Genomic DNA, 13570 nt, shown 5'->3' on the forward strand with positions numbered 1-13570 from the left:
CTTGTTTGGAAGGGTTGACAGGAGTAAACATCTCTAGCTAAAGGTTTGCAAAGTTGCAACTGAACAAACCACAAATCTTCTGGAACAATGTCCTTGGACAGACACGGTGGTGTAGGGTTAATAATTTGGGCTTGTTGGTCATAAAGAAGAGTGAGCTATAATTCCTCAACAATGATGCGAGAGACTGACACATTCACCCAGAACTTGACCCTACTTCAAGTTGTTGCTAAAGGTGGTTCTGCTAGCTATTGAAGCATGAGGTGGACTTACATTTTTACAGGACTGCAGAGAGTCCTGTGGAAACTTTTTCATTAGTGCAGACACAATTATGTGTAAAATGATTCTTCTTTGCTCATTGGAAGGAGAAGCAGAAAGACATACTACATTTGCTGAAGTCAGTGTGAATAGTGTACACAAATAAAGTTAAATAATTTAAAATAAAATAATAAAAATCCTAATGAATTGTTTCAGCTTGAAAAAAATCAGTAAACCCTTTGTCCCTTATTTTTATTGTTGAATCAACATGGCTAAATGATCAAAACCACACAGACAATGAAAGGACACTGAGAGAATGTAAAAGAAAAGATATGAGAAATTTAATGTCAGTTTGCAGAATATTGACACTGGATTCCACTTTTCATTTAAAAACCTTGAAAAAAAACCTCATTTAGCTATTTACAGTTTGCTGGATTGCTTTCTCATTTACACTATAAACAATGTATTAGCGATTTAATATTTTTCAACTGTACATTTTTGTTGCTTACTGCAGTGAATGTTGTGCAGTTATGCTTAATGTAAGCAGATTAACATTTTAAAATTCCTGCTTTTTTGAATAAATACTTTGAATTCAAGCAAAAGTAAACCAAAAGAAAATCCCCCCCAGCTATTTCAGTAGTCCTCCGAAGGTTGAATTTAAGCCTTTGCTGCTTTTCATTAGCACCAGTTTAAATGTCTTAGAAACTGACCGAATATTATCAATGACGTTTAAAGGACCAAATCATGTTTTTGAGAACTAATTTCACCTTTCAAACCAACATCAGGTAAAGCATGAGGTCAGCGTTTCATGGCGATCTCTCTCTTTTTCTCTCAGCTTGCAGAGATTTTTTCATCAAAGGGACGGAGGTGTAACTGGGGTCCAGGCGGATGGCAGTCGGCCATGTGGCGAGAGGTCGTACTGAGCCGTGTCATGCACTTCTGTGGCCGTGCTGTTGTCGTACATGGGAGAGCCAGAGGAGGGCACTGCAACTGAATGAGACAGGGTGGGGTAGTGGCTGCTGGACCCTCGGAGAAACTGGGAGCTCAGACAGTTGTTTATCCCCCCATTCTGGGACACCGGAGTGAGTGGCGAGTTGCTCACAGACCACAGGCTGGTGTACTGACTGGACAGAGATGGACAGAAAACTTCTCATTCGTCTCTTCTTTGGATGTTTTAAAAGTGCTTCTCATTCAAATGTTCAGACATGGCATCGATAAAGGTTTATTTTTAATGTGTTGTATTTGTATAATGTGTTTTTTAGTTTAAATACATAAAGATCATTAAGTTTACACAAAGTGAAAAAGACTAAATGAAAAGCTAAATTTGAGAGAAATGAAGGCGAGCTATTCAACATCTCTGATGATGCTACTTTTTGTATGGATTTTGTATCTAATGGTTGTTTGTGAAAACAAACAATCTCAAGTCAGTGTCTCACACTCTTTAAAGCTTCGGTGTTAGAGTCAGTTTAAGAATTTTAACTTCTAATGACGTAATTCTTTTTATACATGATCTATTTCAAAATGCATAAAAATGGACCTTTGCTACAAATAACTGATTTATAATCTGGTTTAGCTGAAATCTTTGCCTTATATGTGTGTTTTTCCTTTCTCAACAGTATTATTAATGCACTATTTGCATCTTTGTATAATTATTTGTATGTTTAAATTATCATTTTGACCAAACTTGCACCTGTTACACTTGTTCCTCCTAATGCTTTACTAATACTTTTGGACTAAAAAGAAAAAATTGATAGAAGATTTGTGATCCTGCACATCCAAGGACTGTTTTTTGTCATTGTCTTTTGTGATTATCCTACTATTTCTGACTAGAGTCAGTGAGAAATAAACAGAAGAAAACAGCACAAACCTAGAACTGGTACCAGAGGTGGAGTTATGGGCCATGGGAATCATGCTCGAGTATGTTGGCATTTGAAGACTGGACCAGTTATCATGGCTTGAAAGCATCGACAGACAGGTTGAAGAGTTGTCTGAGAAACTGGCTGCAACACAAAGACACCTGTGTTCAGTGGTTTTGGATATATCTGTCAAAAGCCAAATTATATATCTTTACTATAAAGTTTATCACCTGTTGTTTTGTCTGTATGTTTCAGGACTGGCCCCCCTGACAGTGACAGGGGGGAATCTCATACATCCTTGTGCAAAGCCACACTGTTTACAGCTCTCAGGCTCCGCTCGCACAAAAGCCAAAAGAATGCAAAACATTCCCAGCTCAGTAACGTTTGTTTGAGTTTCTTGTTAATAGTTGGGGAAGGAAGTGGTGTGATTCTATATGAAGGTAAATGGTGGAGAGAGATACTCACTGGGCGAGTTGGTCCGATGGGTATACGGGCTAGAGTAAGGGGCAGAGCGGTGGTTCCTCAGAGTGGAGTAGCGCTCGCAACCATGGGATGGCGAGAGGGAGATTGGACTCCCAAACTGGCTGTGAGGACTGGCTGAAGGGCAGAGAGGAGCTGTCCCTGGAATAAACCAGCTACCCACTGTCTCCATGAGAGGAGAAAATAAAGGAAAAGATTAGCACCACTTGCTTATTACAATGAAATAAGAAAAAAAAAAAGATATACTTACACTGAGAGTAACCAGATTGTTGGTTTTCACTGGCATCTTCTCGTATGTCTTTATTATCAGTCCTAAAAGAATGAAGACTGGTTTATTTCTACTGATTGTGTTGTTTGAGAAAACCCTTTCACACTCTTTAATGGAAAATTTGAACTTTACATGTATCCTTACCTCTCCTTTGCATCTAGAAAGGCCTTGGCAAAAGGGTTGTACTTTATTTTCAGGGCAGTTATCTAAAATCCAAATATAAGAAAATGTATAAATAACGTGGATATGGTTTGTTAAAATTAAACAAACAAACGAGCAAAATCAAAATCCCAAAATCAAAACAACCCGAATAAACCAAATCGTGCGCAAAAGCTGTGCGTAAATTACGCACACGTTGAACTTTATTTGTATTCTATTTCTGTTAACCATATTTCTTGCTAAACTAAATCGGCGCATTGCCTACCTCTTCATTTTGGTACGCCGTTACTGCAATAAACTGTGTCTCTGGGAAAGAGTGGCTGGTGATCATCCTCCGTGGGCCTCCAACCCGAACTATATGAATGCGGGGCTCATACTTGTGCAAAGAATTTAACATGATCTGGAAAAACGACAACACAGATGTAGCTATGTTGTGTGTCTGAAGCGTCTTTTCATTGTGCATTTCATTTAAAAAACACAGCCTGAACTTGCCTTGCACTTACCTGACCTCCTCCGTTGAGCTTATTTGTGAGTTTGACTTTACTAAACGAGACGGGAGCCTTCATCCAGTGCGCGCCGAAGTTTGGGGAGTCTGGGTGGATGTACACACAGCTGGGAGTTTGAGGTTCGGGTTTGCCACCAGGCACCCACTCTCCGTTGACGTATTTCCACCTGTGGTTGTCTGCAGACGCGAAATCCAGCAAAAAGGAATACATGGCGTTCGGGTCCAGTCCAGACACGCTCACTTTAAGCACCGGAAACATGCGCCTTAAAAAAAATAAAGTCACACATTTAAAAAAACGGAAGAAATTTAGAACTGTGTTTTACATCAGTCTATCCATCCATGCGCTCACCTGCCATTCTTTGTAACTATCATTTCATTTGTGAGGTTTTTAAACTTTTGCCACAGCTCGCTCTCATCCAAGGACACTTTCAGTTCCCTCTCCGTAGGGTCACCCTTCTCGCTCCCGGCCTGTAGCTCACTCTCCACCGCACTGAGGAGGTGATCTACCCGGTACTGAACGGCCTTGCTCGGACACTCGCCAGCGCCTGTCGCCATTCTGTCCAGTACCTCCAGGGCTGAAACACGTAGCTTACTGAAGAAACTTAAAGCTCCTCCAGAATCTCTTTCGTCTCCTTGTGCAGTTAGAAAAACAACTTCTCTCCGAGGAAGCTGAACGTCACTCACAGCTCCTGCATATAAAGGCTAAAGAGAAGCTCCAGCTGAGGATGGGTGTTTGGAGGAGAGGTGGTTGGCTCATCTCCTCTTTGATCTTCGCAGACTTGTTGCAGATTGGCTGAAAGCGGCCATATCATTGAGGCCCACAGGATGACAGCGTTTTGAATAAAGCAGTTTGACCTTCTTTATTACATCAACCTGTAAACATTGACACTTAGATCAAAGCCACACCTGCAGAAAGCAAACCGCTGACCATAGCTGGCCTTCACAAGGCCCACGCTTTAGTTTTAGTAATTCCTTCACTTTTATTGTAAACTGATGGCAGCCCGATTTTATGAGAATTATTTCTGAGCTACAGCTTGAAACCTTTTCAGTTCTGTGTTGCTGTTGTTGTTTTTTTTTTACTTTTCAACACAAACAAATCAACAAAAATAAGGAAGGAACAAAGACAAACAAAAAAATGAACAACACAGTGATCCACACACACAACAATTCAAATAAAAGTGCATAAATCCACATAAATTAAAAATTAATAATACTAACTTCAATTATTTTGACTGAACTAGTCCAAGTTTCACAACTCTAAATCTCTTATGGAGAGTTTTTTTTCTTTGAGTAAATGTAGTACACATTTCCTTAAAGAAAAAAGGTCTGAAATGATGTTTCGTTATAGTCAGTATTTTAGTGTATATTTTATTTTTGTCTTGTGGCTTGTGGGACAATGTCTTGCTCGTTCACTTTTATGCCATTTATTTTTTTATTATTATTTATAGTGCATGTGGAAAGTATTCACAGCACTTCACTTGTTCTACAGTTTGTCATGGACAGCCTTATTCCAAAATTTATTTTTCACCTCAAAACCTTCATACAATAGACCATAATGACAAACCGAAAAAATTTTGACTGAAAATCTTAAAAATGTATTTAAAAAAATACATAGCATGTAAGTATTCAACACTGTGAATGCTTTCCAGGCTGTACTGTATATAGTGTAATAATCTCAGGCACATCTTGACCTTTAGAGCTTCAGCTCACTTCTATCCAATCAAATATAATTTAAGTGATGAATGAATGAGAGATCTAGACAAATGTACACAAAGTGCAACAACAACAACATCCTTAATCATTTTACTAAAACTTAAAGAAGCCGGTGAGCTTAGATGAATGTTTTTATTTAAAAAAGCTGACACAAAAGTAAAGAATATTGTTATGTGGATATAATACATATATACACATACACACACACACACACACATATATATAAGTATATAAATAAAAAAAAAACATATATATAAAAAAGTGGATATTTTAAACATTTTTTCTGTATCGTTTCTCCAAAGCTCAACTTAATCTTATAAAAAAAGGGAAAACAATATATTGCATTTAAAAGTGACAGAATCTTGAATCCTGAAGAAAGCAATTCACTTTGAGAACCTTTACCTTTCTAAAAGTGAATCACTGAAGGCTCCTGTGTCACAGACCCAAGTCTCAAAACTCTGCTGGCTGCCCAGAAAACACTCACACATGAACATCGATCTAAACAGTTTTTGTTTTTCATATTTGATTTCATGCACCTGACACCCTGCTCAGGTGTTGGGGATGTGAGGCTCTGTGAATCTGAACACTTTTCCGTTCGATAGGCTGGGCTGGCTTCTCTCCTCCTGCTTGGACCCGATGCCTGGAAGGACCTACGGTAGAACAAGAAAGGAAAAAACACAGTCACTGATAACTCACTAAATGAAAAAGTGATTTACATCCATTTAGTACAGCAGTGTCACCCTCACAAATAACTACTATATACTGCCGTTGCCATGGTGGCAACCAAGAAATAACAAATAAGATAAAAACAAATGATAAAAGCAGATAGTTTGTGGCACCCACGTGTTAGCTTCCAGTATAGCTCTGTGGTGTTGTGTTGCGGTTGGCTTGTGTTACTAACCAAATCTTGGGCGCCTCATTCCTCCTGCCAGCACAGTGAGTCTGACTCTGTGTCCAGCAGTCTGGACCAGAGTTCACAGCAAGCAGAGAAAAACAAATCCCACTCAGGTTAAAGAGAAGCTGAAAGACTTCTTCAGCTTGTGTCGGCTCAATGAATATGAATGTTACTAAAAAACAAAAAAGATCTCACAGACAAAAGTTAAACTTTCAATGTCACTTTCCAACCTTTATGTGGAAACCACGTTGGTTAAAGAAAGGGCGTATCTTTGCCTCAGAAGACTGATGTAAATATCTGCTTTCCTGCTCTTCTCAGGGCTCTCATGGATTGTCTGTTTAATAGAAAAGTTGAAGACGCAGCATTGAATTCTAGTCAAGTCAATCAGCTCGGTCTGGAAGGTCCCCATAAAGTCAAGCTTCTGGGGTGTGAATGTGGTCTCTGTTATCTACAAGTGCAAAGCATTTCATTCAGTTATAACTTCCTTTTCTATTAGTTATTTAGTCATTTAAAAAGAGGAACCCCTTTGTATATTAGCCGAGGTAGAAATGGTGTAAAAGTCAGAGGTGTCATAACCAGTGTTATTTCCCACAGTCCTAGTGTCCCATTTGGCGCCTGTCTCTTCTCCTCCAACACCCCACCTGATGCTAACTGTCACACCAGGCCATTTCCTGATGTGGGTCAGCAGGACTGTGAATTAACATTGATCTCTATTGTGCTTTAGATCCCCTCCCAGACCACCCCCCACCCCCCCTCAATCCTCAAAGGATAAAATGCAGGTGCAATTCAAGCAAACCTGAGAGAAAAGATTTAAACTTGTATTGTCTCAGCTTTGAATCCCGAGAAAGCTTAGAGGAGTGTTTCGCATATTTTAACCCATTTGCTTATTGTAAAACAAGCTGTTCACTGGCTTTTGATTTCATTTTCTCGCCATCATTGGCACAACTCGTGAAAATCAACTGAGAGATGATCACCCTCAATATCTGTTTGAACTGGACTTATACTTTTGAATGTTTTTCATTATAGAAATTTCTTCTGCTCAAAAATGACTTCAGGGCTGTACATATATTCTTAATTTTGGCTTATTGATTAGGTTAACTGACTTCTGTATTAAGATAGACAGAAGCAATGTAACTTTCCGACTGTGAAAAACACACTGAAGAGTCTAATGCTGCCATAAGTAGTCATAGTTGTCGTGTCTTCCTCCCCTCACACCCAACTGATCGCGGCAGATGGCCGCCCCTCCCTGAGCCTGGTTCTGCCAGAGTTTTCTTCCTGTTAAAAGAGAGTTTTTCCTTCCCACTGTTGCCAAACCACTTACTCACAGGGGGCCATATGATTGTTGGGGTTTTCTCAGTTTTCTTTGTAGGGTCTTCCACCTTACCATATAAAGTGTTTTGAGGGAACTGTTGTTTTTAATGAGCACTTTGAAATGAATTGAATTGAATATAAGCTTTGTATGCTTTATATGGACAAGTGTGATAAGGATGAAACATAAACTACCTAATGATTATCATGGATAGGGAGGTTTTTGGAGAGTAAATTAATTGTTTTAGTCAATATGTAAAACACATTTATACATCAGTACCTCCAGTGCCGGGCTTCAGTTAAAGCATTGACAGCCTGTGGATGTCTATAGGGTGGCGAGTTTTCTCCAGAACTAGTGGATCTGAGATTTCAGCACTGAGGCGACCTTAATGCTCCCGCATGCCTCCTGGCTTTGACCAGTCACTGTTTGCCTTCCCCTGCTTTCCCTCCAGTCAGGCTCATCCTCTGTTTGCTTAGGCCCACTTTGACACAGAGGTGAGAGAAAAAATGAATCCTGCATGCTTGTCCATATATGCTCATCTCAGCACCTGAGCATAACCTCTTCTCTGGTTTTCTCACTTTTTCGAGTCTCTTCACCATCCTCTGCCACCGTTCCCTTAAATTACTGTAAATATTTTAAACAATGCTCTCTATCCTTATTAATAACTGTTAGGATACTATTTATAAAGTTTTCTAAATGTAATATTGGATCAGGAAACTTCAACAAGTCTATGGGTAAATGCGGTTTTTCCTTGGCACATTTCTTTCTAATTTTAAAGGAAATAGTTGCAATTTTGTGAAATAACACCTTTTTCTTTTTTATTAAGTACTTGAGGTCAAGACATAAAATATAAAGCTGGTAGGTAGTTTCAGCTGTTCCCTTATTTTCCAGGGAGTCACCACAGCAGATCTGCATGTTTGATGTGGCACAGATGTTACACTGCACGTCCTTCCTGATGTAACCCTCCCAATAATCCGGGCTGGAGATGGACACTGGGCTTGTCCCCCCCCCCCCCAATTGCTGGGTTTGTGTCTCGTCACAGTCTACAACCAGAAAGCTTTTGCATGGAAGCTGAATTGTATAAGACTAAAAATGCACATTTACACCTTTTCTGATGTAGAAGCAGCTTTTACGTTATAGTTTGGGACAGGCTGATGTATAGTACATATGCTAATCAGTTAATTGCTCTCAGTAGAGTTATATTTGTTGTTGAGTGTGAAAGTGCTAAAAGTCTTCTTACTGAAGTTTTTGCAAAAATATTTCAAAATGCACTGTAAACTATTTTACTTGATAAATCTGCGATGTTATTTATAAATATCGGAAGAAAGACAAATGCATGTAGCATGTTATACTGGGTGTATTCTGTCGGTGTGGGCCTATGCATGTGTGCCTGACAATGCAGTTAGGGATCATTGCCACAGGTGTGTTTGCCTCTCATTGTCCTTTTTAAGTGGAATTACTGCCCCTGTGGTTTTCACACTAACCTTGAGAAACATTTGCTCTGTTTTGTCCTTCCCCTGGCTGCTGTCGAAGATCAGCTTCTCTGAGCTCTTCTTTGATCTGGACTTATTAACCGGCACACACAGACATTAAAAAAGAGTCAGTTTTACATTTGAGCCGGAGAGCCAATAAGCCAGCAAAAGGAAATCACACAACTCAATTTCCAAACAAGTTGGGAAACTGCTAAATGCAAATAAAAAAAGAACACAGTGATTTGTAAACCATTCAAACCCCAAATGTAATAGAAATCATTAGAAAGACAACAAATGTTTAGAATAAGAATATTACTGATATTCTTATTTGTATTAAAAAATCAGGGTTGAACTTTAATCAAAAAAAGAAAAACTACAATTTCTTTCCAAATGTGTAAAAATCAACTGGTTAGCTTGTTTTCTGTGTGACCTGCACACAGAATGTTGTGTACAGGGGCGCCTCCAGAATTTTTCCATTGGGGTGGCCATATGGGGGCCACTAAAAATATTGGCGTGGAACAGCAAAAACAGTTTTTTGTTTTATTATGCTGTTGTCAGATTTAGATTACTTGAAAAAATATGGCAAAAAAAAGAGAGAAAGAAAAGAATGACATGCCTAGTTAAAAGTTGATGTCACTGAAAATAGGTACATATGAAAACCAAATAAGATTTTAAAATCCAAACTCATTGTATGGTGTCTTCCTCTCTCTTGTGCTCATGTTTATTAAAATTATTATTATCGCTCTAAAAATTATTACCAACATAGAACAGTGTTACCGGGGGGCACTGGGGTGGCCAGTGCCCTACCCCTTGGTGGAGCCCCTGGTTGTGTAGTTAATATATTCCTAATGGCGTGCTACTTCTCAAGCATAGCCATAATGTGGTGCCGCTCACACCCGATAACACTGCACACTCGGGTGACAACACACTTTGGAAGCTGGGTGCAAACTGTGTGCAGGGAGGACTCCTGAGCAAGGCAGCGTTTACTCACAGAACAGTGCAGCAGGTAACAGATCTATACAAACCCCATGAGCTTCAGAGGAGGAAGACTGGAGAAGGACAGTGTGGACTTGTGGACTTACATATATTTAAAAAAAATAGTATTACTCAATGACACTGTAAGCATGAATATAAAAAACTCCAAAAAATGACAAATGTGTTGCAGCAGGATGCTGCAAGTTAAGAGCTAACTTTTCCACTTCCATCCTATGTGTATTTTCCACTCACTGAGGTGAGTTTGTAGTAACAGACATGGCATTTTTTGGTCAAACTAATTTTGTAGACCTGTAATGCACACTTGTGAAATTCAACATGTTGAAGTGACTATGACCAGATGGCCACAAAGATAGAAAATTACTACATGAACTGTCCAATAAATCATAGCAGCTAATAATAAAAACATAAATAGCCACAAAGTACGACATGAATGAATTGGCTCATTACGTAAAAACATAACCAAGGACTTTGCCCACTCCATGTATTGGCTTCAGCTCTAATTGCTTTTAATTTGGATTTTTCTCGTGGATGTGGGGAATGTGCATATGGCAGCGCTGTGCAGCAGGGGCAGGAGGAGCTGCTGTCTCATCGTGTTTGTCCGTGGTGCGATGAGATTTCACACTGATGGAGAACTTGTCAGTTCGACCCTTCATTTGCTTTCTTACCAAGCTCCTAATGTCCTCAAAGCCAGTGTGCTGCTTGAGGGTGGCAGCCTCGTACTAACATCATACATGCTCCTACTAAACACAGTTCATAGCTAATTAACAACAAGAGTGAAACCAGCTGACACGGTTCTGTCAGACATTCACAACGTGCAAACAGCAAGTGCACCAAAGGTGACAAAAGTGGGTAAAAGAACTGAAATCTGGCTTAAGATTAAAAATAAAATCAATAAATGGCTCTTTAAATTTTAGTTTTTATTTCCAGGTATTGTGAGTTAAAGAGAGAATGGCAGAAAAGTCCGAATCCATAAGAGTTTTCTTATGTAAAACATGAATGATGCGATTATTAACAAGGTATTTACAAATTTTGTGTGTGTGCCTCAAATATAACTGTTCATCTGTTCATCTATTATCTGAATTAAGGTAAAAAAAAAATCCTCGTGGAGAGTGAGTAACAAGGAAATGCAAAAATAATTTGAAATTTTAGCTAAAGTAAAAGTTTTTTAAGGAGTGTAAACTTTACTGAAACTTTAATGAGTGCAAGAAGGGTAAATGTTGGCTGATATCAGGTCAAAAAATTAAGCTGGAAGTTTTTAAAGAATGTGCATACAGTTAGGTCCATAATTTGTTGGACAGAGGCGCAGATATTTTTTTATTTTCTTGTTATGATTAAAATATAGACTTTATTCTTTAATTCAGGGGTTTGAGAAAAAATGTGTGTTAACTTTTTATACATACCAATGTTTATACATAAGTTAAATTAATATTTTGCAGTTTTTCAATGTAATTTTAAATATGAGGTCCAAGAATATGTCAGTGCAGATGAAGGAGGCTGTTAGTAGGCTGAAACACCAAACTAAACCTACCAAAGAGACCGTAAAAACTTTAGGAGGGATCAAAATCAACAATATGGTTGATTGTTAAAAAAACATGAAATGCAATGGCTCAGCAACACCAAAAGTCTGAAAGACCAAAGACCACAGCTAAAGTGCAATGATGACAGAATTATTCCATGATTAAGAAAAACAACTTCACAATATCTAACCAAGTGAAAACCATCTAACCAGTGGAAATGCTGAGCGTCTACAACAAGGTGTGAAAACATTCCTTCCTAAATGTTTCTTAGTCTGTCCTATAAATGTCGAGCGTCTGAAAAAAGGGAGGCTGTGTATAAAAAGGACTGTGATTCCTAAAAGGCACATGCACATTTTTTTAAAGCTAAAATTCACACTTCAGTCACACCTTGATTGTTTGATTTAAAATCCACTGTTGTTGTGAACAGATGAAAAACTACAAAAATTGTGTTTTTGCCTGACAAGCTGTGAATCCAACAGTATACACTTAATGGGTATTTCCTGAAGTGTAATATAAAATCTCTGGTAAAGTTTCTCAAAACTACAGCACATGTTGTTACATCATATTAGTGAGTGTGCTTGCATAACTAATAATGAGTGGAACCACAACTCGTGCAACTCAGAGTCTCACTGCCTCTTGCATTACCCCTCCCATTTCTGTTAAATGGAGTTTTATTTGCCTGGAAACCCATAAAGCTTTAAAGCAAAAGAAACTCTCCAAACACTCCGACATCTGCTCGCAGTGCTGGCATGAAGCGACACCACTGGCCCAATTGCTGCGTCTATTTTGCAGTGGACATAATTACAACATTTCCCTCTTGGATGATGTTTGCAAGAGTCCGAGGCACTGCCAGGGCAGCTGAGTTTCCACAGCAGAAGGTTCAGATTGTGTTTGGTCATCTCACTTCTGTGTGAGTAATCAGCTCTCTCCTACAGGCGGGTTCATGCTAAACAAGACACCGACTATTTGTTCTTGATTGCAGTGCAAACAAAGGCCCAGAGGGCTCTCTGCAGCTGAGTAACATCTCCCTCCACCACAGCAGCGAGTGGATCTTGGAAAGCTAAAACTCCAGTCATACTGTTGGTCCTGAGATTTTGGGAATCTACTGTAAGACTATAGGAATAATAGACAAACATTTGATGCTACACTCAAAAAATATTTATGCTCAAAATGCCAACTTTAAATAATTTGTTTACATATACATATTCCATGTAATTTTGTTACATAAGCACAATGTCAAAAATTACATTTAATGGAATTTGATTGAGTGAAATGATTCAAGAGTATGATTCAGTTTGTTTGTTTTTCACATGATAAAGAAATGCTGCATATTTGTGTGTCAGCATGAGTCTTTGTGGTTAAATTGTAATGAATAAATGTGTAATAGAACAAAATTGCAGGATAAAGTTGTGGTTGCTGGTTTCCCAGACTGTCCTGTAATTATAAAAGTTTTTGTTAATTCACCTAAATGTCCTAAAATGTCTTTTTTTTAACTGTGAAAAACAGACAACAAACAGAGAAACATTTCTATAGTATATAGTGGGGAAAAAAGAGAACTTTTCTGTCATTTAATATATGAAATACTTAAATACTTTGGAAACCCGGCCTTATGTTTACACCCCGACCTGATTGGTATACATCCAGTTTTAGCATATTTTCTTTAATGATGAATTATTTTAATAAATAAACCTTTGATTTTACATGTTCCAGTGACATGTTACTCAAAAATGCTGCTTGATGTTTTTGATGGCCAAGAAACTTTTTTTGTTTGTTTTTTGTTTTACATGTTTATGTCTGATATTTTTTCATAATAAAGGTTATTATAATAATAATGGTTAAAACTTAACAGTTTTTCCTGAAATCCTGCAGACTTCTCAGTAGCTCTGGTGGGTAAGTTCCTTCAGGTTTTCAGGTATCCATACTCAGAGAACTGCTTCTGGAGGTCAAAGATCCTATAAAAGCTCAATATGGACAGAATAAGCCATGATGAACCACAGTGCAGAAATTATTAAAGACTCTTGCACATTTACATTCTGTGTAGGGTCCAAAGCTAGCAAGTATTAAGTGGCTGTGGGGAGAGGCTTCAGGTGACAGAAGGCCAACTTTATTCCTTCTGAACAAAGAAAAGAGACATAGGCAGACAGC

At 38.4% G+C, this 13570-nt stretch overlaps 1 protein-coding gene across 1 annotated transcript; it reads right to left on the reverse strand.

Annotated features, from left to right (window-relative positions):
- Positions 1–667: 667 nt before the first annotated feature.
- On the reverse strand, positions 668–4168 carry tbxtb (T-box transcription factor Tb). The gene is made up of 8 exons (XM_031732131.2): positions 3873–4168; positions 3522–3786; positions 3284–3418; positions 3004–3065; positions 2842–2903; positions 2577–2753; positions 2123–2255; positions 668–1379 (listed from the first exon to the last, which is right to left on the reverse strand). Exons 1-8 carry the CDS (start codon positions 4076–4078, stop codon positions 1109–1111), a joined length of 1311 nt encoding a protein of 436 aa, XP_031587991.1. The 5' UTR covers positions 4079–4168; the 3' UTR covers positions 668–1108.
- Between the last annotated feature and the right edge of the window lie 9402 nt (positions 4169–13570).

The sequence above is a fragment of the Oreochromis aureus genome, linkage group 13, assembly GCF_013358895.1.
Source record: "Oreochromis aureus strain Israel breed Guangdong linkage group 13, ZZ_aureus, whole genome shotgun sequence".
Taxonomy (NCBI): Eukaryota; Metazoa; Chordata; class Actinopteri; order Cichliformes; family Cichlidae; genus Oreochromis; species Oreochromis aureus.